Below are 27,293 nucleotides of genomic sequence, written 5' to 3' on the forward strand. Positions count from 1 at the left end.
AGGAGTCTATAACTGAAGAATTTTTTTTAAATCGGTTGTGTAACTCTTGAGATATGGTCCCACTTCCGGTTAACCCGGAAGTAGAGGTCAACTTGAGGTCACAGTTTTTCAAAATTAATGTCCATGCCCCAAGGAGTCTTCACTACAGACAGTGTAAAAATTGGTCCTGCACTTCTTGAGATATGGTGCTGCAAGGATTTTCACTGTCAATAGAGGGCGGTATATAAGATGAGTGGTCCCTAGTTAAATAATGTAAAAACTTGCATTTGACTCAGGATTGTTTGATTTGGTTGGTTTCTTGAGTTCATGCCAGTATCTTTAGAGTCCATTGCCATGTGACAAACTACTTAATGATAAAATCCTTGTATTTGGTTGGTGGTTTGATGTTTGATCTAATTCGAGTGGATTTTACTGAACTCGTAACCACCAAACTCTGCACCTACGATCACCATTTTCTGCTAAATGTGCATGCGCAGAATAAAATGTGCGAGCTTGGAAGCACACAAACAAAAGAAATCCCTGCTAAGCAGTGTATTTTGCTTGACGTAAGCGCAGAATTCACTGCTTCTTCTAGGCACTGAATCTTTGCTTCCAGAGCAGAGCACTACATTGGGCCCATTCGCACAAGATTTTTCATAAGGTTTATCGCGATTCAGAACCGCAATGCATTTTGGGAAGGAATATGGGGCGGTATCTACCAGTTTCTACAACTCGCGCTCGCAACGCCTATACCTTTGTGTGGGTTCAACAGCGCCCTCTCTTGAAATTTTGCGATTTGCGATAAAACCTTAATAAGCAAGTTCCCATCATGATAGGCCTGGGTGACTAGTGAAATTTACTAACTGGACTAATCGCACCTCAAACCCAACTACGACACTTGTCGAGATAAATTACGGATTCTCAAGACTTGTGCGGCAAAGTGTTGCAAGCGCACGTTATATTATATGTTGCGAATAGTAAGAAGCAACACAACTAAGTGTTTCACCAAACAGGTAGTCGGGTCAACGTTTGAGCACGATTATAACAGTGTAGAGAAAAATAGTAGTCGCGACTCAAATAATAATTTGTAGTCGTGACTCAAACAATAATTTGTAGTCGCGACTTTAACACTAAAGCACACTAGTCGCCCCGGCCTACTTTTGCACGTAAGTAAACCACGGGTATAATCCTGCGAATGCAAATCTAATTTTCAAGTCACTGTTGTTTTCGCAGCGAAAGTTTTGCAGGAGTTGAGCACAATTAGTCAACTGTAGCATTTTTTTATTGGGAACTGTGACGCTCAAGAACGCATTCCTTGCTAACCTGTTAAATACGCTTAGCGTAAGCACAATTCCATGATTACGTAAGCGCTGCGATTCTTTCCCTTAAAAGCCATTGGCCCAGGACCAAACTACACTAAAGCTTTTTAAACACAAAAAGCAGCTAAACACGGCAAATACAAGTACAAGTTGTGATTCAAGGTATTCTGCTCATCTGCAATTTTTTTAAAGCAAAATAATTTGCCTATTGATTATAATAAGTAGCTCTATAACATTTAGCCACTATTCTGCTCAATTTCTGCATTTTTATAAAGCAAAATGTTTTGCCTATTTATTATAAGCATCTCTATACAAGTGACCCACTCAACCACACGAGAAACGTCAGAATAATAAAATCGCTGCTTTTGTATTCCTGCCAAAGAGTTTTTGTATTGCGTGGTATAATTTCCGAAAAGAAAGCGAAATACTTGAATTAGTTTAGGGTTATGGTCCCCGACTTCACCCGTAAAAGATTCCAAATCCCAGGCGTTCTATTTTTGTCGTCCACGCTCGTCGCCTGAAACGAAGCCGGTCAACTCGGTCCCAAACTAACTCGGTCCCAGTCATACGTTGACAGTTTTTTCACTCATTTCTCAAAAACGAACCCGGTCAACTCGGTCCCAAACCAACTCGGTCCCAGTCATACGTTGACAGTTTTTTTTTCACTAATTTCTCAAAAACTACAACACCACACCAAGTAATATTTTAAGGGAAGCTTTCAACTATCATTATCTTCAAACTGTTTAAGTTTAGTGTAATTCTGTGGACACCATGGTATGTCGTCGTCGTCAAAAACGTACCCCTATTTATATACGCACGTTCGCTAAACGAAAACCCTATGCCTTTGTGTACGTCCAGAACTCGGTTAGGAAACGAAGAAACAGACACTGCGCTGTGGTCCAGAACGTATGTAGAAAAACAAGAAAAAGAAACTTGGGTAGACTTCTCTCAAGAAGTCACAACTCATGATAGGTACATACTGAATTGCATTCACCATAGAGAATGTTTAACAATAACATGGAAGTGACTGCATCCAGTTATGTTCAAACGCGTAGACTCATCTCAAGAAGTCACAACTCATGATAAGTACATACTGTATGGCATTTATCAAAGAGAATATTTCACAATAACATGAAAGTGACTGCATCAAGTTTACAAATTAAAAATTCAAATGAAGACCACGTGGTTAATTAATGAAGAATTTTTACACTTTTTTATTAGAGTAAACCTTAGGCTCTAAGCTTCAATTTGATATATGATTTAACTATTTTATCCTAATACTTTAGGAGTAGGGGCCTAAACAAAAACGCTGTACAAACACAATGGGGTTTTAGGCGGAAACAAAGAATAATAATAATAATAATAATAAAAATAATAAAAATCTCGACGAAAACAATAGCTGTTCCGACTGGATCGGAACAGCTAATAATAATAACTAGACATTAGGTGTTTGTGAACAAACACAAAGCTGTTCCGTATTCTTTTGCTTAGATTATGTGGTAAAATGACCAAGGAGCCTATAACTGAAAAAAAGTTTGAAATGTTGAATAGTGTCTTGAGTTATGATGCCACTTCCGGTTGACCCGAAAGTAGAGGTCGACATGGGGTCACGGTAACCTAAGGCTAATCTCCAATGCCCAAGGGGTCTAAAACTGAAAAAAGTTTGAAAATCGGTTCAATGGCACTTGAGATATGGTCCCACTTCCAGTTGACACGGAAGAAGAGGTCAAAATGAGGTCACGGTTTTTCCCAACAAATTTTAAGACCTAAGGAGTCTATAACTGAAGATTTTTTTTAAATCGGTTGTGTAACTCTTGAGATATGGTGCCACTTCCGGTTAACCCGGAAGTAGAGGTCAACTTGAGGTCACAGTTTTTCAAAATTAATGTCCATGCCCAAAGGAGTCTTCACTACAGACAGTGTAAAAATTGGTCCTGCACTTCTTGTGATATGGTGCTGCAAGGATTTTCACTGTCAATAGAGGGCGGTATATAAGATGAGTGGTCCCTAGTTGAATAATGTAAAAACTTGCATTTGACTCAGGATTGTTTGATTTGGTTGGTTTCTTGAGTTCATGCCAGTATCTTTAGAGTCCATTGCCATGTGACAAACTACTTAATGATACAATCCTTGTATTTGGTTGGTGGTTTGATGTTTGATCTAGTTCGAGTGGATTTTACTGAACTCGTAACCACCAAACTCTGCACCTACGATCACCATTTTCTGCTAAATGTGCATGCGCGGAATAAAATGTGCGAGCTTGGAAGCACACAAACAAAAGAAATCCCTGCTAAGCAGTGTATTTTGCTTGACGTAAGCGCAGAATTCATTGCTTCTTCTAAGCACTGAATCTTTGCTTCCAGAGCAGAGCACTACATTGGGCCCATTCGCACAAGATTTTTCAGAAAGTTTATCGCGATTCAGAACCGCAATGCATTTTGGGAAGGAATATGGGGCGGTATCTACCAGTTTCTACGACTCGCGCTCGCAACGCCTATACCTTTGTGTGGGTTCAACAGCGCCCTCTCTTGAAATTTTGCGATTTGCGATAAAACCTTAATAAGCAAGTTCCCATCATGATAGGCCTGGGTGACTAGTGAAATTTACTAACTGGACTAATCGCACCTCAAACCCAACTACGACACTTGTCGAGATAAATTACGGATTCTCAAGACTTGTGCGGCAAAGTGTTGCAAGCGCACGTTATATTATATGTTGCGAATAGTAAGAAGCAACACAACTAAGTGTTTCACCAGACAGGTAGTCGGGTCAACGTTTGAGCACGATTATAACAGAGTAGAGAAAAGTAGTAGTCGCGACTCAAATAATAATTTGTAGTCGTGACTCAAACAATAATTTGTAGTCGCGACTTTAACACTAAAGCACACTAGTTGCCCCGGCCTAGAGTTTGGTGGTTACGTAAGTAAACCACGGGTATTATCCTGCGAATGCAAATCAAATTTTTAAGTCACTGTTGTTTTCGCAGCGAAAGTTTTGCAGGAGTTGAGCACAATTAGTCAATGTAGCGTTTTTTTATTGGGAACTGTGACGCTCAAGAACGCATTCCTTGCTAAGCTGTTAAATACGCTTAGCGTTAGCACAATTCCATGATTACGTAAGCGCTGCGATTCTTTCCCTTAAAAGCCATTGGCCCAAGACCAAACTACACTAAAGCTTTTTAAACACAAAAAGCAGCTAAACACAGCAAATACAAGTACAAGTTGTGATTCAAGGTATTCTGCTCATCTGCAAATTTTTTAAAGCAAAATAATTTGCCTATTGATTATAATAAGTAGCTCTATAACATTTAGCCACTATTCTGCTCAGTTTCTGCTTTTTTATGAAGCAAAATGTTTTGCCTATTTATTATAAGCAGCTCTATACAAGTGACCCACTCAACCACAAGAGAAACGTCAGAATAATAAAATCGCTGCTTTTGTATTCCTGCCAAAGAGTTTTTGTATGTCATGGTATAATTTCCGAAAAGAAAGCGAAATACTTTAGTTAGTTTAGGGTTATGGTCCCCGATTTCACCCGTAAAAGATTCCAAATCCCAGGCGTTCTATTTTTGTCGTCCACGCTCGTCGCCTGAAACGAACCCGGTCAACTCGGTCCCAAACTAACTCGGTCCCAGTCATACGTTGACAGTTTTTTCAATCTTTTCTCAAAAACGAACCCGGTCAACTCGGTCCCAAACCAACTCGGTCCCAGTCGTACGTTGACAGTTTTTTTTTCACTAATTTCTCAAAAACTACAACACCACAGCAAGTAATATTTTAAGGGAAGCTTTCAACTATCATTATCTTCAAAATGTTTAAGTTAAGTGTAATTCTGTGGACACCATGGTATGTCGTCGTCGTCAAAAACGTACTCCTATTTATATACGCACGTTCGTTAAACGAAAACCCTATGCCTCTGTGTACGTCCAGAACTCGGTTAGGAAACGAAGAAACAGACACTGCGCTGTGGTCCAGAACGTATGTAGAAAAACAAGAAAAAGGAGACTTGAGTAGACTCCTCTCAAGAAGTCACAACTCATGATAGGTACATACTGAATTGCATTTACCATGGAGAATGGTTAACAATAACATGGAAGTGACTGCATCCAGTTATGTTCAAACGCGTAGACTCATCTCAAGAAGTCACAACTCATGATAGGTACATACTGTACGGCATTTACCAAAGAGAATATTTCGCAATAACATGAAAGTGACTGCATCAAGTTTACAAATTAAAAATTCAAATGAAGACCACGTGGTTAATTAATGAAGAATTTTTACACTTTTGTATTAGAATAAAGCTTAGGTTCTAAGCTTCAATTTGATATATGATTTAACTATTTTATCCTAATACTTTAGGAGTAGGGGCCTAAACAAAAACGCTGTACAAACGCTATGGGGTTTGAGGCGGAAACAAAGAATAATAATAATAATAATAATAATAATAATAATAATAATAATAATAACTAGACATTAGGTGTTTGTGAACAAACACAAAGCTGTTCCGTGTTCTTTTGCTTATATTATGTGGTAAAATGACCAAGGAGCCTATAACTGAAAAAAAGTTTGAAATGTTGAATAGTGTCTTGAGTTATGATGCCACTTCCGGTTGACCCGAAAGTAGAGGTCGACATGGGGTCACGGTAACCTAAGGCTAATCTCCAATGCCCAAGGGGTCTAAAACTGAAGAATTTTTTTTAAATCGGTTGTGTAACTCTTGAGATATGGTCCCACTTCCGGTTAACCCGGAAGTAGAGGTCAACTTGAGGTCACAGTTTTTCAAAATTAATGTCCATGCCCCAAGGAGTCTTCACTACAGACAGTGTAAAAATTGGTCCTGCACTTCTTGAGAAATGGTGCTGCAAGGATTTTCACTGTCAATAGAGGGCGGTATATAAGATGAGTGGTCCCTAGTTGAATAATGTAAAAACTTTGCATTTGACTTGTTTGATTTGGTTGGTTTTTTGAGTTCATGCCAGTATCTTTAGAGTCCATTGCCATGTGAGAAACTACTTAATGATAAAATCCTTGTATTTGGTTGGTGGTTTGATGTTTGATCTAGTTCGAGTGGATTTTACTGAACTCGTAACCACCAAACTCTGCACCTACGATCACCATTTTCTGCTAAATGTGCATGCGCGGAATAAAATGTGCGAGCTTGGAAGCACACAAACAAAAGAAATCCCTGCTAAGCAGTGTATTTTGCTTGACGTAAGCGCAGAATTCACTGCTTCTTCTAAGCACTGAATCTTTGCTTCCAGAGCAGAGCACTACATTGGGCCCATTCGCACAAGATTTTTCGTAAGGTTTATCGTGATTCAGAACCGCAATGCATTTTGGGAATGAATATGGGGCGGTATCTACCAGTTTCTACGACTCGCGCTCGCAACGCCTATACCTTTGTATGGGTTCAACAGCGCCCTCTCTTGAAATTTTGCGATTTGCGATAAAACCTTAATAAGCAAGTTCCCATCATGATAGGCCTGGGTGACTAGTGAAATTTACTAACTGGACTAATCGCACCTCAAACCCAACTATGACACTTGTCGAGATAAATTACGGATTCTCAAGACTTGTGCGGCAAAGTGTTGCACGTTATAATATATGTTGAGAATAGTAAGAAGCAACACAACTAAGTGTTTCACCAGACAGGTAGTCGGGTCAACGTTTGAGCACGATTATAACAGAGTAGAAAAAAATAGTATTCGCGACTCAAATAATAATTTGTAGTCGTGACTCAAACAATAATTTGTAGTCGCAACTTTAACACTAAAGCACACTAGTCGCCCCGGCCTACTTTTGCACGTAAGTAAACCACGGGTATTATCCTGCGAATGCAAATCAAATTTTTAAGTCACTGTTGTTTTCGCAGCGAAAGTTTTGCAGGAGTTGAGCACAATTAGTCAATGTAGCGTTTTTTTATTGGGAACTGTGACGCTCAAGAACGCATTCCTTGCTAAGCTGTTAAATACGCTTAGCGTTAGCACAATTCCATGATTACGTAAGCGCTGAGATTCTTTCCCTTAAAAGCCATTGGCCCAAGACCAAACTACACTAAAGCTTTTTAAACACAAAAAGCAGCTAAACACAGCAAATACAAGTACAAGTTGTGATTCAAGGTATTCGGCTCATCTGCAATTTTTTAAAGCAAAATAATTTGCCTATTGATTATAATAAGTAGCTCTATAACATTTAGCCACTATTCTGCTCAATTTCTGCATTTTTATAAAGCAAAATGTTTTGCCTAATTATTATAAGCAGCTCTATACAAGTGACCCACTCAACCACAAGAGAAACGTCAGAATAATAAAATCGCTGTTTTTGTATTCCTGGCAAAGAGTTTTTGTATATGTCATGGTATAATTTCCGAAAAGAAAGCGAAATACTTGAACTAGTTTACGGTTATGGTCCCCGACTTCACCCGTAAAAGATTCCAAATCCCAGGCGTTCTATTTTTGTCGTCCACGCTCGTCGCCTGGAATGAACCCGGTCAACTCGGTCCCAAACTAACTCGGTCCCAGTCATACGTTGACAGTTTTTTCACTCATTTCTCAAAAACGAACCCGGTCAACTCGGTCCCAAACCAACTCGGTCCCAGTCATACGTTTTGACATTTTTTTTTTCACTAATTTCTCAAAAACTACAACACCACAGCAAGTAATATTTTAAGGGAAGCTTTCAACTATCATTATCTTCAAACTGTTTAAGTTTAGTGTAATTCTGTGGACACCATGGTATGTCGTCGTCGTCAAAAACGTACCCCTATCTATATACGCACGTTCGCTAAACGAAAACCCTATGCCTTTGTGTACGTCCAGAACTCGGTTATGAAGTCAAGAAACAGACACTGCGCTGTGGTCCAGAACGTATGTAGAAAAACAAGAAAAAGAGACTTGAGTAGACTCCTCTCAAGAAGCCACAACTCATGATAGGTACATACGGAATCGCATTTACCACAGAGATCGTTTAACAATAACATGGAAGCGACTGCATCCAGTTACGTTCAAACGCGTAGACTCATCTCAAGAAGTCACAACTCATGATAGGTACATACTGTACGGCATTTACCAAAGAGAATATTTCGCAATAACATGAAAGTGACTGCATCAAGTTTACAAATTAAAAATTCAAATGAAGACCACGTGGTTAATTAATGAAGAATTGTTACACTTTTGTATTAGAATAAAGCTTAGGCTCTAAGCTTCAATTTGATATATGATTTAACTATTTTATCCTAATACTTTAGGAGTAGGGGCCTAAACAAAAACGCTGTACAAACGCTATGGGGTTTGAGGCGGAAACAAAGAATAATAATAATAATAATAATAACTAGACATTAGGTGTTTGTGAACAAACACAAAGCTGTTCCGTGTTCTTTTGCTTGGATTATGTGCTAAAATGACCAAGAAGCCTATAACTGAAAAAAAAGTTTGAAATTGTTGAATAGTGTCTTGAGTTATGGTGCCACTTCCGGTTGACCCCAAAGTAGAGGTCGACATGGGGTCACGGTAACCTAAGGCTAATCTCCAATGCCCAAGGGGTCTAAAACTGAAAAAAAGTTTTAAAATCGGTTGAATAGTACTTGAGATATGGTCCCACTTCCAGTTGACACGGAAGAAGTGGTCAAAATGAGGTCACGGTTTTTTCCCAACAAATTTTAAGTCCTAAGGAGTCTATAACTGAAGAATTTTTTTTAATCGGTTGTGTAACTCTTGAGATATGGTCCCACTTCCGGTTGACCCGGAAGTAGAGGTCAACTTGATGTCACAGTTTTTCGAAATTAATGTCCATGCCCCACGGAGTCATCACTACAGTGTAAAAATTGGTCCTGCACTCCTTGTGATATGGTGTTGCAAGGATTTTCAGTCACTCGTCAATAGAGGGCGGTATATAAGATAAGTGGTCCCTAGTTGAATAATGTAAAAACTTGCATTTGACTCAGGATTGTTTAATTTGGTTGGTTTCTTGAGTTCATGCTAGTATCTTTAGAGTCCATTGCCATGTGACAAACTACTTAAGGATAAAATCCTTGTATTTGGTTGGTGGTTTGATGTTTGATCTTGTTCAAGTGGATTTTACTGAACTCGTAACCACCAAACTCTGCACCTACGATCACCATTTTCGGCTTAATGTGCATGCGCGGAATAAAATGTGCGAGCTTGGAAGCACACAAACAAAAGAAATCCCTGCTAAGCAGTGTATTTTGCTTGACGTAAGCGCAGAATTCACTGCTTCTGCTAAGCACTGAATCTTTGCTTCCAGAGCAGAGCACGACATTGGGCCCATTTGCACAAGATTTTTCATAAGGTTTATTGCGATTCAGAACCGCAATGCATTTTGGGAAGGAATATGGGGCGGTTTCTACCAGTTTCTACGACTCGTGCTCGCAACGCCTATACCTTTGTGTGGGTTCAACAGCGCCCTCTCTTAAAATTTTGCGATTCGCGATAAAACCTTAATAAGCAAGTTCCCATCATGATAGGCCTGGGTGACTAGTGAAATTTACTAACTGGACTAGTCGCACCTCAAACCCAACTACGACACTTGTCGAGATAAATTACGGATTCTCAAGACTTGTGCCACAAAGTGTTGCAAGCGCATGTTATATTATATGTTGCGAATAGTAAGAAGCAACACAACTAAGTGTTTCACCAGACAGGTAGTCGGGTCAACGTTTGAGCACGATTATAACAGAGTAGATAAAAATAGTAGTCGCGACTCAAATAATAATTTGTAGTCGTGACTCAAACAATAATTTGTAGTCGCGACTATATTACTAAAGCACACTAGTCGCCCCGGCCTACTTTTGCACGTAAGTAAACCACGGGTATTATCCTGCGAATGCAAAATCTAATTTTCAAGTCACTGTTGTTTTCGCAGCGAAAGTTTTGCAGGAGTTGAGCACAATTAGTCAACTGTAGCATTTTTTTATTGGGAACTGTGACGCTCAAGAACGCATTCCTTGCTAAGCTGTTAAATACGCTTAGCGTAAGCACAATTCCATGATTACGTAAGCGCTGCGATTCTTTCCCTTAAAAGCCATTGGCCCAGGACCAAACTACACTAAAGCTTTTTAAACACAAAAAGCAGCTAAACACGGCAAATACAAGTACAAGTTGTGATTCAAGGTATTCTGCTCATCTGCAATTTTTTTAAAGCAAAATAATTTGCCTATTGATTATAATAAGTAGCTCTATAACATTTAGCCACTATTCTGCTCAATTTCTGCATTTTTATAAAGCAAAATGTTTTGCCTATTTATTATAAGCAGCTCTATACAAGTGACCCACTCAACCACAAGAGAAACGTCAGAATAATAAAATCGCTGCTTTTGTATTCCTGCCAAAGAGTTTTTGTATGTCGTGGTATAATTTCCGAAAAGAAAGCGAAATACTTGAATTAGTTTAGGGTTATGGTCCCCGACTTCACCCGTAAAAGATTCCAAATCCCAGGCGTTCTATTTTTGTCGTCCACGCTCGTCGCCTGAAACGAACCCGGTCAACTCGGTCCCAAACTAACTCGGTCCCAGTCATACGTTGACAGTTTTTTCACTCATTTCTCAAAAACGAACCCGGTCAACTCGGTCCCAAACCAACTCGGTCCCAGTCATACGTTGACATGTTTTTTTCCACTAATTTCTCAAAAACTACAACACCACACCAAGTAATATTTTAAGGGAAGCTTTCAACTATCATTATCTTCAAACTGTTTAAGTTTAGTGTAATTCTGTGGACACCATGGTATGTCGTCGTCGTCAAAAACGTACCCCTATTTATATACGCACGTTCGCTAAACGAAAACCCTATGCCTTTGTGTACGTCCAGAACTCGGTTAGGAAACGAAGAAGCAGACACTGCGCTGTGGTCCAGAACGTATGTAGAAAAACAAGAAAAAGAAACTTGAGTAGACTCCTCTCAAGAAGTCACAACTCATGATAGGTACATACTGAATTGCATTTACCATAGAGAATGTTTAACAATAACATGGAAGTGACTGCATCCAGTTATGTTCAAACGCGTAGACTCATCTCAAGAAGTCACAACTCATGATAGGTACATACTGTATGGCATTTACCAAAGAGAATATTTCACAATAACATGAAAGTGACTGCATCAAGTTTACAAATTAAAAATTCAAATGAAGACCACGTGGTTAATTAATGAAGAATTTTTACACTTTTTTATTAGAGTAAACCTTAGGCTCTAAGCTTCAATTTGATATATGATTTAACTATTTTATCCTAATACTTTAGGAGTAGGGGCCTAAACAAAAACGCTGTACAAACACAATGGGGTTTTAGGCGGAAACAAAGAATAATAAGAATAACTAGACATTAGGTGTTTGTGAACAAACACAAAGCTGTTCCGTGTTCTTTTGCTTAGATTATGTGGTAAAATGACCAAGGAGCCTATAACTGAAAAAAAGTTTGAAATGTTGAATAGTGTCTTGAGTTATGATGCCACTTCCGGTTGACCCGAAAGTAGAGGTCGACATGGGGTCACGGTAACCTAAGGCTAATCTCCAATGCCCAAGGGGTCTAAAACTGAAAAAAGTTTGAAAATCGGTTCAATGGCACTTGCGATATGGTCCCACTGCCAGTTGACACGGAAGAAGAGGTCAAAATGAGGTCACGGTTTTTCCCAACAAATTTTAAGACCTAAGAAGTCTATAACTGAAGAATTTTTTTAAATCGGTTGTGTAACTCTTGAGATATGGTCCCACTTCCGGTTAACCCGGAAGTAGAGGTCAACTTGAGGTCACAGTTTTTCAAAATTAATGTCCATGCCCCAAGGAGTCTTCACTACAGACAGTGTAAAAATTGGTCCTGCACTTCTTGAGATATGGTGCTGCAAGGATTTTCACTGTCAATAGAGGGCGGTATATAAGATGAGTGGTCCCTAGTTAAATAATGTAAAAACTTGCATTTGACTCAGGATTGTTTGATTTGGTTGGTTTCTTGAGTTCATGCCAGTATCTTTAGAGTCCATTGCCATGTGACAAACTACTTAATGATAAAATCCTTGTATTTGGTTGGTGGTTTGATGTTTGATCTAGTTCGAGTGGATTTTACTGAACTCGTAACCACCAAACTCTGCACCTACGATCACCATTTTCTGCTAAATGTGCATGCGCGGAATAAAATGTGCGAGCTTGGAAGCACACAAACAAAAGAAATCCCTGCTAAGCAGTGTATTTCGCTTGACGTAAGCGCAGAATTCACTGCTTCTTCTAAGCACTAAATCTTTGCTTCCAGAGCACAGCACTACATTGGGCCCATTCGCACAAGATTTTTCATAAGGTTTATCGCGATTCAGAACCGCAATGCATTTTGGGAAGGAAAATGGGGCGGTATCTACCAGTTTCTACGACTCGCGCTCGCAACTCCTATACCTTTGTGTGGGTTCAACAGTGCCCTCTCTTGAAATTTTGCGATTCGCGATAAAACCTTAATAAGCAAGTTCCCATCATGATAGGCCTGGGTGACTAGTGAAATTTACTAACTGGACTAGTCGCACCTTAAACCCAACTACGACACTTGTCGTGATAAATTACGGATTCTCAAGACTTGTGCCGCAAAGTGTTGCAAGCGCACGTTATATTATATGTTGCGAATAGTAAGAAGCAACACAACTAAGTGTTTCACCAGACAGGTAGTCGGGTCAACGTTTGAGCACGATTATAACAGAGTAGAGAAAAATAGTAGTCGCGACTCAAATAATAATTTGTAGTCGTGACTCAAACAATAATTTGTAGTCGCGACTTTAACACTAAAGCACACTAGTCGCCCCGGCCTACTTTTGCACGTAAGTAAACCACGGGTATTATCCTGCGAATGCAAATCAAATTTTTAAGTCACTGTTGTTTTCGCAGCGAAAGTTTTGCAGGAGTTGAGCACAATTAGTCAATGTAGCGTTTTTTTATTGGGAACTGTGACGCTCAAGAATGCATTCCTTGCTAAGCTGTTAAATACGCTTAGCGTAAGCACAATTCCATGATTACATAAGCGCTGCGATTCTTAGCCATTGCAATGGCCCAAGACCAAACTACACTAAAGCTTTTTAAACACAAAAAGCAGCTAAACACAGCAAATACAAGTACAAGTTGTGATTCAAGGTATTCTGCTCATCTGCAATTTTTTAAAGCAAAATAATTTGCCTATTGATTATAATAAGTAGCTCTATTTAGCCACTATTCTGCTCAATTTCTGCATTTTTATAAAGCAAAATGTTTTGCCTAATTATTATAAGCAGCTCTATACAAGTGACCCACTCAACCACAAGAGAAACGTCAGAATAATAAAATCGCTGCTTTTGTATTCCTGCCAAAGAGTTTTTGTATGTCATGGTATAATTTCCGAAAAGAAAGCGAAATACTTGAACTAGTTTACGGTTATGGTCCCCGACTTCACCCGTAAAAGATTCCAAATCCCAGGCGTTCTATTTTTGTCGTCCACGCTCGTCGCCTGAAACGAACCCGGTCAACTCGGTCCCAAACTAACTCGGTCCCAGTCATACGTTGACAGTTTTTTCACTCATTTCTCAAAAACGAACCCGGTCAACTCGGTCCCAAACCAACTCGGTCCCAGTCATACGTTTTGACAGTTTTTTTTCACTAATTTCTCAAAAACTACAACACCACAGCAAGTAATATTTTAAGGGAAGCTTTCAACTATCATTATCTTCAAACTGTTTTAAGTTTAGTGTAATTCTGTGGACACCATGGTATGTCGTCGTCGTCAAAAACGTACCCCTATCTATATACGCACGTTCGCTAAACGAAAACCCTATGCCTTTGTGTACGTCCAGAACTCGGTTAGGAAGTCAAGAAACAGACACTGCGCTGTGGTCCAGAACGTATGTAGAAAAACAAGAAAAAGAGACTTGAGTAGACTCCTCTCAAGAAGCCACAACTCATGATAGGTACATACGGAATCGCATTTACCACAGAGATCGTTTAACAATAACATGGAAGCGACTGCATCCAGTTATGTTCAAACGCGTAGACTCATCTCAAGAAGTCACAACTCATGATAGGTACATACTGTACGGCATTTACCAAAGAGAATACTTTGCAATAACATGAAAGTGACTGCATCAAGTTTACAAATTAAAAATTCAAATGAAGACCACGTGGTTAATTAATGAAGAATTTTTACACTTTTGTATTAGAATAAAGCTTAGGCTCTAAGCTTCAATTTGATATATGATTTAACTATTTTATCCTAATACTTTAGGAGTAGGGGCCTAAACAAAAACGCTGTACAAACGCTATGGGGTTTGAGGCGGAAACAAAGAATAATAATAATAATAATAATAATAATAAAAACTAGACATTAGGTGTTTGTGAACAAACACAAAGCTGTTCCGTGTTCTTTTGCTTAGATTATGTGCTAAAATGACCAAGGAGCTTATAACTGAAAAAAAGTTTGCAATGTTGAATAGTGTCTTGAGTTATGGTGCCACTTCCGGTTGACCCGAAAGTAGAGGTCGACATGGGGTCACGGTAACTTAAGGCTAATCTCCAATGCCAAAGGGGTCTAAAACTGAAAAAAGTTTGAAAATCGGTTCAATGGCACTTGAGATATGGTCCCACTTCCAGTTGACACGGAAGAAGAGGTCAAAATGAGGTCACGGTTTTTCCCAACAAATTTTAAGACCTAAGGAGTCTATAACTGAAGAATTTTTTTTAAATCGGTTGTGTAACTCTTGAGATATGGTCCCACTTCCGGTTAACCCGGAAGTAGAGGTCAACTTGAGGTCACAGTTTTTCAAAATTAATGTCCATGCCCCAAGGAGTCTTCACTACAGACAGTGTAAAAATTGGTCCTGCACTTCTTGAGATATGGTGCTGCAAGGATTTTCACTGTCAATAGAGGGCGGTATATAAGATGAGTGGTCCCTAGTTGAATAATGTAAAAACTTGCATTTGACTCAGGATTGTTTGATTTGGTTGGTTTCTTGAGTTCATGCCAGTATCTTTAGAGTCCATTGCCATGTGACAAACTACTTAATGATAAAATCCTTGTATTTGGTTGGTGGTTTGATGTTTGATCTAGTTCGAGTGGATTTTACTGAACTCGTAACCACCAAACTCTGCACCTACGATCACCATTTTCTGCTAAATGTGCATGCGCGGAATAAAATGTGCGCGCTTGGAAGCACACAAACAAAAGAAATCCCTGCTAAGCAGTGTATTTTGCTTGACGTAAGCGCAGAATTCACTGCTTCTTCTAAGCACTGAATCTTTGCTTCCAGAGCAGAGCACTACATTGGGCCCATTCGCACAAGATTTTTCATAAGGTTTATCGCGATTCAGAACCGCAATGCATTTTGGGAAGGAATATGGGGTGGTATCTACCAGTTTCTACGACTCGCGCTCGCAACGCCTATACCTTTGTGTGGGTTCAACAGCGCCCTCTCTTGAAATTTTGCGATTTGCGATAAAACCTTAATAAGCAAGTTCCCATCATGATAGGCCTGGGTGACTAGTGAAATTTACTAACTGGACTAATCGCACCTCAAACCCAACTACGACACTTGTCGAGATAAATTACGGATTCTCAAGACTTGTGCGGCAAAGTGTTGCAAGCGCACGTTATATTATATGTTGCGAATAGTAAGAAGCAACACAACTAAGTGTTTCACCAGACAGGTAGTCGGGTCAACGTTTGAGCACGATTATAACAGAGTAGAAAAAAATAGTATTCGCGACTCAAATAATAATTTGTAGTCGTGACTCAAACAATAATTTGTAGTCGCGACTTTAACACTAAAGCACACTAGTCGCCCCGGCCTACTTTTGCACGTAAGTAAACCACGGGTATTATCCTGCGAATGCAAATCAAATTTTAAAGTCACTGTTGTTTTCGCAGCGAAAGTTTTGCAGGAGTTGAGCACAATTAGTCAATGTAGCGTTTTTTTATTGGGAACTGTGACGCTCAAGAACGCATTCCTTGCTAAGCTGTTAAATTCGCTTAGCGTTAGCACAATTCCATGATTACGTAAGCGCTGCGATTCTTTCCCTTAAAAGCCATTGGCCCAAGACCAAACTACACTAAAGCTTTTTAAACACAAAAAGCAGCTAAACAAAGCAAATACAAGTACAAGTTGTGATTCAAGGTATTCTGCTCATCTGGAATTTTTTAAAGCAAAATAATTTGCCTATTGATTATAATAAGTAGCTCTATAACATTTAGCCACTATTCTGCTCAATTTCTGCATTTTTATAAAGCAAAATGTTTTGCCTAATTATTATAAGCAGCTCTATACAAGTGACCCACTCAACCACAAGAGAAACGTCAGAATAATAAAATCGCTGCTTTTGTATTCCTGCCAAAGAGTTTTTGTATGTCATGGTATAATTTCCGAAAAGAAAGCGAAATACTTGAACTAGTTTACGGTTATGATCCCCGACTTCACCCGTAAAAGATTCCAAATCCCAGGCGTTCTATTTTTGTCGTCCACGCTCGTCGCCTGGAATGAACCCGGTCAACTCGGTCCCAAACTAACTCGGTCCCAGTCATACGTTGACAGTTTTTTCACTCATTTCTCAAAAACGAACCCGGTCAACTCGGTCCCAAACCAACTCGGTCCCAGTCATACGTTTTGACATTTTTTTTTCACTAATTTCTCAAAAACTACAACACCACAGCAAGTAATATTTTAAGGGAAGCTTTCAACTATCATTATCTTCAAACTGTTTAAGTTTAGTGTAATTCTGTGGACACCATGGTATGTCGTCGTCGTCAAAAACGTACCCCTATCTATATACGCACGTTCGCTAAACGAAAACCCTATGCCTTTGTGTACGTCCAGAACTCGGTTAGGAAGTCAAGAAACAGACACTGCGCTGTGGTCCAGAACGTATGTAGAAAAACAAGAAAAAGAGACTTGAGTAGACTCCTCTCAAGAAGCCACAACTCATGATAGGTACATACGGAATCGCATTTACCACAGAGATCGTTTAACAATAACATGGAAGCGACTGCATCCAGTTATGTTCAAACGCGTAGACTCATCTCAAGAAGTCACAACTCATGATAGGTACATACTGTACGGCATTTACCAAAGAGAATACTTCGCAATAACATGAAAGTGACTGCATCAAGTTTACAAATTAAAAATTCAAATGAAGACCACGTGGTTAATTAATGAAGAATTTTTACACTTTTGTATTAGAATAAAGCTTAGGCTCTAAGCTTCAATTTGATATATGATTTAACTATTTTATCCTAATACTTTAGGAGTAGGGGCCTAAACAAAAACGCTGTACAAACGCTATGGGGTTTGAGGCGGAAACAAAGAATAATAATAATAATAATAATAATAATAATAATAATAATAATAAAAACTAGACATTAGGTGTTTGTGAACAAACACAAAGCTGTTCCGTGTTCTTTTGCTTAGATTATGTGCTAAAATGACCAAGGAGCCTATAACTGAAAAAGAGTTTGAAATGTTGAATAGTGTCTTGAGTTATGATGCCACTTCCGGTTGACCCGAAAGTAGAGGTCGACATGGGGTCACGGTAACCTAAGGCTAATCTCCAATGCCCAAGGGGTCTAAACTGAAAAAAAGTTTGAAAATCGGTTCAATGGCACTTGAGATATGGTCCCACTTCCAGTTGACACGGAAGAAGAGGTCAAAATGAGGTCACGGTTTTTCCCAACAAATTTTAAGACCTAAGGAGTCTATAACTGAAGAATTTTTTTTAAATCGGTTGTGTAACTCTTGAGATATGGTCCCACTTCCGGTTAACCCGGAAGTAGAGGTCAACTTGAGGTCACAGTTTTTCAAAATTAATGTCCATGCCCCAAGGAGTCTTCACTACAGACAGTGTAAAAATTGGTCCTGCACTTCTTGAGATATGGTGCTGCAAGGATTTTCACTGTCAATAGAGGGCGGTATATAAGATGAGTGGTCCCTAGTTGAATAATGTAAAAACTTGCATTTGACTCAGTATTGTTTGATTTGGTTGGTTTCTTGAGTTCATGCCAGTATCTTTAGAGTCCATTGCCATGTGACAAACTACTTAATGATAAAATCCTTGTATTTGGTTGGTGGTTTGATGTTTGATCTAGTTCGAGTGGATTTTACTGAACTCGTAACCACCAAACTCTGCACCTACGATCACCATTTTCTGCTAAATGTGCATGCGCGGAATAAAATGTGCGAGCTTGGAAGCACACAAACAAAAGAAATCCCTGCTAAGCAGTGTATTTCGCTTGACGTAAGCGCAGAATTCACTGCTTCTTCTAAGCACTGAATCTTTGCTTCCAGAGCAGAGCACTACATTGGGCCCATTCGCACAAGATTTTTCATAAGGTTTATCGCGATTCAGAACCGCAATGCATTTTGGGAAGGAATATGGGGCGGTATCTACCAGTTTCTACGACTCGCGCTCGCAACGCCTATACCTTTGTGTGGGTTCAACAGCGCCCTCTCTTGAAATTTTGCGATTTGCGATAAAACCTTAATAAGCAAGTTCCCATCATGATAGGCCTGGGTGACTAGTGAAATTTACTAACTGGACTAGTCGCACCTCAAACCCAACTACGACACTTGTCAAGATAAATTACGGATTCTCAAGACTTGTGCGGCAAAGTGTTGCAAGCGCACGTTATATTATATGTTGCGAATAGAAAGAAGCAACACAACTAAGTGTTTCACCAGATAGGTAGTCGGGTCAACGTTTGAGCACGATTATAACAGAGTAGAGAAAAATAGTAGTTGCGACTCAAATAATAATTTGTAGTCGTGACTCAAACAATAATTTGTAGTCGCGACTTTAACACTAAAGCACACTAGTCGCCCCGGCCTACTTTTGCACATAAGTAAACCACGGGTATTATCCTGCGAATGCAAATCTAATTTTTAAGTCACTGTTGTTTTCGCAGCGAAAGTTTTGCAGGTCAACTGTAGTCAACTGTAGCATTTTTTTATTGGGAACTGTGACGCTCAAGAACGCATTCCTTGCTAAGCTGTTAAATACGCTTAGCGTAAGCACAATTTCATGATTACGTAAGCGCTGCGATTCATTCCCTTAAAAGCCATCGGCCCAGGACCAAACTACACTGAAGCTTTTTAAACACAAAAAGCAGCTAAATACAGCAAATACAAGTACAAGTTGTGATTCAAGGTATTCTGCTCATCTGCAAATTTTTTAAAGCAAAATAATTTGCCTATTGATTATAATAAGTAGCTCTATAACATTTAGCCACTATTCTGCTCAGTTTCTGCTTTTTTACAAAGCAAAATGTTTTGCCTATTTATTATAAGCAGCTCTATACAAGTGACCCACTCAACCACAAGAGAAACGTCAGAATAATAAAATCGCTGCTTTTGTATTCCTGCCAAAGAGTTTTTGTATGTCATGGTATAATTTCCGAAAAGAAAGCGAAATACTTGAGTTAGTTTAGGGTTATGGTCCCCGATTTCACCCGTAAAAGATTCCAAATCCCAGGCGTTCTATTTTTGTCGTCCACGCTTGTCGCCTGAAACGAACCCGGTCAACTCGGTCCCAAACTAACTCGGTCCCAGTCATACGTTGACAGTTTTTTCACTCATTTCTCAAAAACGAACCCGGTCAACTCGGTCCCAAACCAACTCGGTCCCAGTCATACGTTGACAGGTTTTTTTTCACTAATTTCTCAAAAACTACAACACCACAGCAAGTAATATTTTAAGGGAAGCTTTCAACTATCATCATCTTCAAAATGTTTAAGTTTAGTGTAATTCTGTGGACACCATGGTACATGTATGTCGTCGTCGTCAAAAACGTACCCCTATTTATATACGCACGTTCGTTAAACGAAAACCCTATGCCTCTGTGTACGTCCAGAACTCGGTTAGGAAACGAAGAAACAGACACTGCGCTGTGGTCCAGAACGTATGTAGAAAAACAAGAAAAAGAGACTTGAGTAGACTCCTTTCAAGAAGTCACAACTCATGATAGTTACATACTGAATTGTATTTACCATGGAGAATGGTTAACAATAACATGGAAGTGACTGCATCCAGTTATGTTCAAACGCGTAGACTCATCTCAAGAAGTCACAACTCATGATAGGTACATACTGTACGGCATTTACCAAAGAGAATATTTCGCAATAACATGAAAGTGACTGCATCAAGTTTACAAATTAAAAATTAAAATGAAGACCACGTGGTTAATTAATGACGAATTTTTACACTTTTGTATTAGAATAAAGCTTAGGTTCTAAGCTTCAATTTGATATATGATTTAACTATTTTATCCTAATACTTTAGGAGTAGGGGCCTAAACAAAAACGCTGTACAAACGCTATGGGGTTTGAGGCGGAAACAAAGAATAATAATAATAATAATAATAATAATAATAATAATAATAAAAATAATAAAAATCTCGACGAAAACAATAGCTGTTCCGACTGGATCGGAACAGCTAATAATAAAAATCTCGACGAAAACAATAGCTGTTCCGACTGGATCGGAACAGCTAATAATAAAAATCTCGACGAAAACAATAGCTGTTCCGACTGGATCGGAACAGCTAATAATAATAAAAATAATAAAAATCTCGACGAAAACAATAGCTGTTCCGACTGGATCGGAACAGCTAATAATAATAATAATAATAATAATAATAAAAACTAGACATTAGGTGTTTGTGAACAAACACAAAGCTGTTCCGTGTTCTTTTGCTTAGATTATGTGCTAAAATGACCAAGGAGCCTATAACTGAAAAAAAGTTTGAAATGTTGATAGTGTCTTGAGTTATGATGCCACTTCCGGTTGACCCGAAAGTAGAGGTCGACATGGGGTCACGGTAACCTAAGGCTAATCTCCAATGCCCAAGGGGTCTAAACTGAAAAAAAGTTTGAAAATCGGTTCAATGGCACTTGAGATATGGTCCCACTTCCAGTTGACACGGAAGAAGAGGTCAAAATGAGGTCACGGTTTTTCCCAACAAATTTTAAGACCTAAGGAGTCTATAACTGAAGAATTTTTTTTAAATCGGTTGTGTAACTCTTGAGATATGGTCCCACTTCCGGTTAACCCGGAAGTAGAGGTCAACTTGAGGTCACAGTTTTTCAAAATTAATGTCCATGCCCCAAGGAGTCTTCACTACAGACAGTGTAAAAATTGGTCCTGCACTTCTTGAGATATGGTGCTGCAAGGATTTTCACTGTCAATAGAGGGCGGTATATAAGATGAGTGGTCCCTAGTTGAATAATGTAAAAACTTGCATTTGACTCAGTATTGTTTGATTTGGTTGGTTTCTCGAGTTCATGCCAGTATCTTTAGAGTCCATTGCCATGTGACAAACTACTTAATGATAAAATCCTTGTATTTGGTTGGTGGTTTGATGTTTGATCTAGTTCGAGTGGATTTTACTGAACTCGTAACCACCAAACTCTGCACCTACGATCACCATTTTCTGCTAAATGTGCATGCGCGGAATAAAATGTGCGAGCTTGGAAGCACACAAACAAAAGAAATCCCTGCTAAGCAGTGTATTTCGCTTGACGTAAGCGCAGAATTCACTGCTTCTTCTAAGCACTAAATCTTTGCTTCCAGAGCACAGCACTACATTGGGCCCATTCGCACAAGATTTTTCATAAGGTTTATTGCGATTCAGAACCGCAATGCATTTTGGGAAGGAATATGGGGCGGTATCTACCAGTTTCTACGACTCGTGCTCGCAACGCCTATACCTTTGTGTGGGTTCAACAGCGCCCTCTCTTGAAATTTTGCGATTTGCGATAAAACCTTAATAAGCAAGTTCCCATCATGATAGGCCTGGGTGACTAGTGAAATTTACTAACTGGACTAGTCGCACCTCAAACCCAACTACGACACTTGTCAAGATAAATTACGGATTCTCAAGACTTGTGCGGCAAAGTGTTGCAAGCGCACGTTATATTATATGTTGCGAATAGTAAGAAGCAACACAACTAAGTGTTTCACCAGATAGGTAGTCGGGTCAACGTTTGAGCACGATTATAACAGAGTTAGAGAAAAATAGTAGTCGCGACTCAAATAATAATTTGTAGTCGTGACTCAAACAATAATTTGTAGTCGCGACTTTAACACTAAAGCACACTAGTCGCCCCGGCCTACTTTTGCACATAAGTAAACCACGGGTATTATCCTGCGAATGCAAATCAAATTTTTAAGTCACTGTTGTTTTCGCAGCGAAAGGTTTGCAGGTCAACTGTAGTCAACTGTAGCATTTTTTTATTGGGAACTGTGACGCTCAAGAACGCATTCCTTGCTAAGCTGTTAAATACACTTAGCGTAAGCACAATTTCATGATTACGTAAGCGCTGCGATTCATTCCCTTAAAAGCCATCGGCCCAGGACCAAACTACACTGAAGCTTTTTAAACACAAAAAGCAGCTAAACACAGCAAATACAAGTACAAGTTGTGATTCAAGGTATTCTGCTCATCTGCAAATTTTTTAAAGCAAAATAATTTGCCTATTGATTATAATAAGTAGCTCTATAACATTTAGCCACTATTCTGCTCAGTTTCTGCTTTTTTATAAAGCAAAATGTTTTGCCTATTTATTATATATAAGCAGCTCTATACAAGTGACCCACTCAACCACAAGAGAAACGTCAGAATAATAAAATCGCTGCTTTTGTATTCCTGCCAAAGAGTTTTTGTATGTCATGGTATAATTTCCGAAAAGAAAGCGAAATACTTGAGTTAGTTTAGGGTTATGGTCCCCGATTTCACCCGTAAAAGATTCCAAATCCCAGGCGTTCTATTTTTGTCGTCCACGCTTGTCGCCTGAAACGAACCCGGTCAACTCGGTCCCAAACTAACTCGGTCCCAGTCATACGTTGACAGTTTTTTCACTCATTTCTCAAAAACGAACCCGGTCAACTCGGTCCCAAACCAACTCGGTCCCAGTCATACGTTGACAGGTTTTTTTTCACTAATTTCTCAAAAACTACAACACCACAGCAAGTAATATTTTAAGGGAAGCTTTCAACTATCATTATCTTCAAAATGTTTAAGTTTAGTGTAATTCTGTGGACACCATGGTATGTCGTCGTCGTCAAAAACGTACCCCTATTTATATACGCACGTTCGTTAAACGAAAACCCTATGCCTCTGTGTACGTCCAGAACTCGGTTAGGAAACGAAGAAACAGACACTGCGCTGTGGTCCAGAACGTATGTAGAAAAACAAGAAAAAGAGACTTGAGTAGACTCCTCTCAAGAAGTCACAACTCATGATAGGTACATACTGAATTGTATTTACCATGGAGAATGGTTAACAATAACATGGAAGTGACTGCATCCAGTTATGTTCAAACGCGTAGACTCATCTCAAGAAGTCACAACTCATGATAGGTACATACTGTACGGCATTTACCAAAGAGAATATTTCGCAATAACATGAAAGTGACTGCATCAAGTTTACAAATTAAAAATTCAAATGAAGACCACGTGGTTAATTAATGAAGAATTTTTACACTTTTGTATTAGAATAAAGCTTAGGTTCTAAGCTTCAATTTGATATATGATTTAACTATTTTATCCTAATACTTTAGGAGTAGGGGCCTAAACAAAAACGCTGTACAAACGCTATGGGGTTTGAGGCGGAAACAAAGAATAATAATAATAATAATAATAATAATAATAATAATAATAATAATAAAAATAATAAAAATCTCGACGAAAACAATAGCTGTTCCGACTGGATCGGAACAGCTAATAATAAAAATCTCGACGAAAACAATAGCTGTTCCGACTGGATCGGAACAGCTAATAATAATAATAATAAAAATAATAAAAATCTCGACGAAAACAATAGCTGTTCCGACTGGATCGGAACAGCTAATAATAATAATAATAATAATAATAAAAATAATAAAAATCTCGACGAAAACAATAGCTGTTCCGACTGGATCGGAACAGCTAATAATAAAAATCTCGACGAAAACAATAGCTGTTCCGACTGGATCGGAACAGCTAATAATAATAATAATAATAATAATAAAAATAATAAAAATCTCGACGAAAACAATAGCTGTTCCGACTGGATCGGAACAGCTAATAATAAAAATCTCGACGAAAACAATAGCTGTTCCGACTGGATCGGAACAGCTAACTAGAATATGAAAGGCCCAACAAGCATAAAAAGGAACGCGTCTACCAGTGTTGAAAAATAGCAGACGCGCGCGAACTAGCCGTAGCTGTAGCCGAAGTCGCCGTTTCGGACACGGCCTAAGTTAAAACTGTGTACAAACTTCTCCTGATAGCGCCCTCTTTTGAATCCTCCTCCTACACCTACGTTAATCCGACCCCTGCGTTAATTTCCAATGAGGAGGACTGAATTTCCGGCAGACAGAATTCCCTGGTACCCGGCACTGATCTCCAGTGGGACAGAATTCCCGCCACAACCCCACTCAACGAGAACGAAAACGAGCACGACCAAAATGCACGCCCTCTCGATTGGTTGAAATGCTCCACGCAGAATACGTCCACGCCCATTCAACCAATCGAGGGCGTGCATTTTTATCGTTCTCGTTTTCGTTCTCGTTATCGGGGCCTGTGTGACCGGACCTCTAATCAATGTTCCTTCTTTTTACAGTTGGGTCACCAAGATTTGTATCCGAACAAAGGAACCTTTATGCAACCAAAGTGTTTGTGGAAGGTCGCTTGCAGTCACATGCGGGCATATGACTTCTACTTATCCAGCATAAAGAACTTCGACATTCAGCCCGGCCAAACCTGTTCCTTCGTCACTGAAGCGTGCAGCGGGACGACGTGCAGCGGTACATGTCCCCGGATGGGCATCCATGCTGAGAAAGGAGACGGCTCTGGAAGTTTTCGCATCACGATGACATCAAGCAACTGCGGATGTGCACACATTGTCTAGGAGACGTTTGGATGGGTTATTAACAACAACAACAAGAGGAAGAAATACCAAAGTATGCCTACAAGCCTCTGCCCTTACTACCAAATTTAATTCTCCTCCAAAGTACATTGAGCTTATTTTGGTGATGGTATTTTACTGAGAATTTAATTAACAGGATCAACAAGGTTATTACACACATTCTAATGTAAAAACCTTAAAACTATTATTTTACAATGCTTTGTGTCTATCAAAGTGTACCACACTGTTTGAGGGTTCAAATTAACTTGGTTTAAGACATTTTAAGTAGATACTACTGGTACTGACAAGCCAAACGTGACAGAAAGCTCATTAAAGACCCTTTTTACACACATTTTGGTCAAAACGTCTTGAATGGCAGTTTCCTCTACATCGCTCAGTTATTCAGTGTCTGTAACATCAAAATGTCCGCAGCACACTCTAAATGCAAACACACATGACATGCCAGCTTTTATGCTGCTACATTTCATGGTTTGGTACTGCATCTCCCCTTCCTTGCAGTTGCATCAAATTGTTGTTAAAAGATTTCTGGGGTGATACTCCGATTAAAGCATCTTGAGTCCCAATTTATTGTTAGTATCAAACTCCCAGCCTCTTCCAAGGGGCTCAAAGAGAGGTTTTGAGATGCTTCAACATCACAACTTGGAGGTGTTCACGGAGGGAGTGTTGTGCTGTTGCATTTGGTGTTGGTGGTACACGATCAGGATCTATTTTTTCCTTGGCTGCTTGCTTTTGGCAACCTTGCCAGCTTGCTTTTGGCAACCTTGCCAGGACGTAATGTGGTCAGTGCATGTCAATGCATTGTTACATAGCTAACTTCGAAGAACGTCCCAGTAGTATCATGAAGGCACCTCCATGGTAGTATGCGGTAGTTAACAGCCGGAGGCAGTGAGGGAAGCTGGAGAGAGAGTTTTAAGTGGATGAAGAAATTTTTTGCATGGTTTTTCTAAGAAAATAAATCCTTTTCAGGATCTTCAGAGTGTTGCTGGCCAGATCGGTTCCCTGAGGGAAGGACCACAGCATGTATGCCGGCAGTTGGAGTGGACCAGACAACCCCTACCCAAGAAAGCACTCCCCTCGTAACCCGACATCTCAACATCGATAGGCCAGAGGAAACTGAAGATAAAAGTCAGAACGATTTAAAGATCTTGACAGCTTTCTCAAAAGCATGTGACACCAGGGACGTCAGTCAAAAATCCCTTACACTGTAAAAAAAGAAGCTAGGGTGCCTGTTAAATCACCGTAAACTTTACTGTGGAGGTTTTGTAAATTTTGCCTTGAAGGGGTAGTTTACAAAATCTCCACAGTAAAATTTACGGTGCTTACCTGGCAGCATAGGGCGCAAGGTTAAAGAACCGTGAATTTTATGGGGTTTTTTGTACAGTGTCAGAAGCAAGCTCACAACAGCGACCCAAGATGCCCCAAAGATGCCCCAACAGACACACTAGCAGCTCAAGGGCCACCATGCCGGTAAATCAAATGGCCGGTTTACTGAAGGAGTCTCGCATTATCAGCCAGTTCGGTGAATCGGGTCACGATGAAACCTTGTTCCAGCATCTCAAAATTGCTGAGGGTAGAGAGATACATGTTGTTCGTTTAGCCACGCAGAAAAAAACAAGCAAGCTGTAAGAGTGCAGGAGGTGAGTGCCGTCAAGACCAACCTGATGAAGCAGCTCCAACAGATTCAAGCTGACTTGGCTGCTCTCAAAGCTTCCACCTTAACCAAAACAGCAGAGAGACCCAAATGCTCCAAAAACACTGCCCTCTCATGAATGGGGCTGTAACGACAAGCCAGTAAATGACCTGAATATGACCACTGCTTCACCTGTGGTAGCTCTAAGCACTTCAGGAGAGGCTGCAAACAGCGACAACGACCCCAGCAGGCAGAAGACGGCAACGTGGCGAACGGAGGGGATGAGTAGCCGTCCTGACATCCAATTAATCTCAAGAAATTCAATGTCTTCAAAACCAACCCAATTAACCAAAACCTCTATACACTCAAGTGATGTCTCATAGAGTGTTGCCCTCATGGTAATGTCAGCTCAGCAACTACCACAAGGTTCGAAACTGACCAACTTAGTTGGCCCGAAGTGCACCAACCGGT

At 39.6% G+C, this 27,293-nt stretch overlaps 1 protein-coding gene across 1 annotated transcript in view; it reads left to right on the forward strand.

Annotated features, from left to right (window-relative positions):
- Positions 1 to 25,174, forward strand: part of LOC139939221 (pancreatic triacylglycerol lipase-like) — an 82,505-nt gene extending 57,331 nt beyond the window's left edge. Inside the window, exon 5 of the mRNA XM_071935026.1 lies at positions 24,887 to 25,174. Coding sequence (XP_071791127.1) covers positions 24,887 to 25,174 — 288 coding nt within the window. The remainder of the gene's footprint in view (positions 1 to 24,886) is intronic.
- Positions 25,175 to 27,293: the final 2,119 nt, after the last annotated feature.

Source organism: Asterias amurensis, chromosome 1 (assembly GCF_032118995.1).
Source record: "Asterias amurensis chromosome 1, ASM3211899v1".
NCBI classification, from domain to species: domain Eukaryota; kingdom Metazoa; phylum Echinodermata; class Asteroidea; order Forcipulatida; family Asteriidae; genus Asterias; species Asterias amurensis.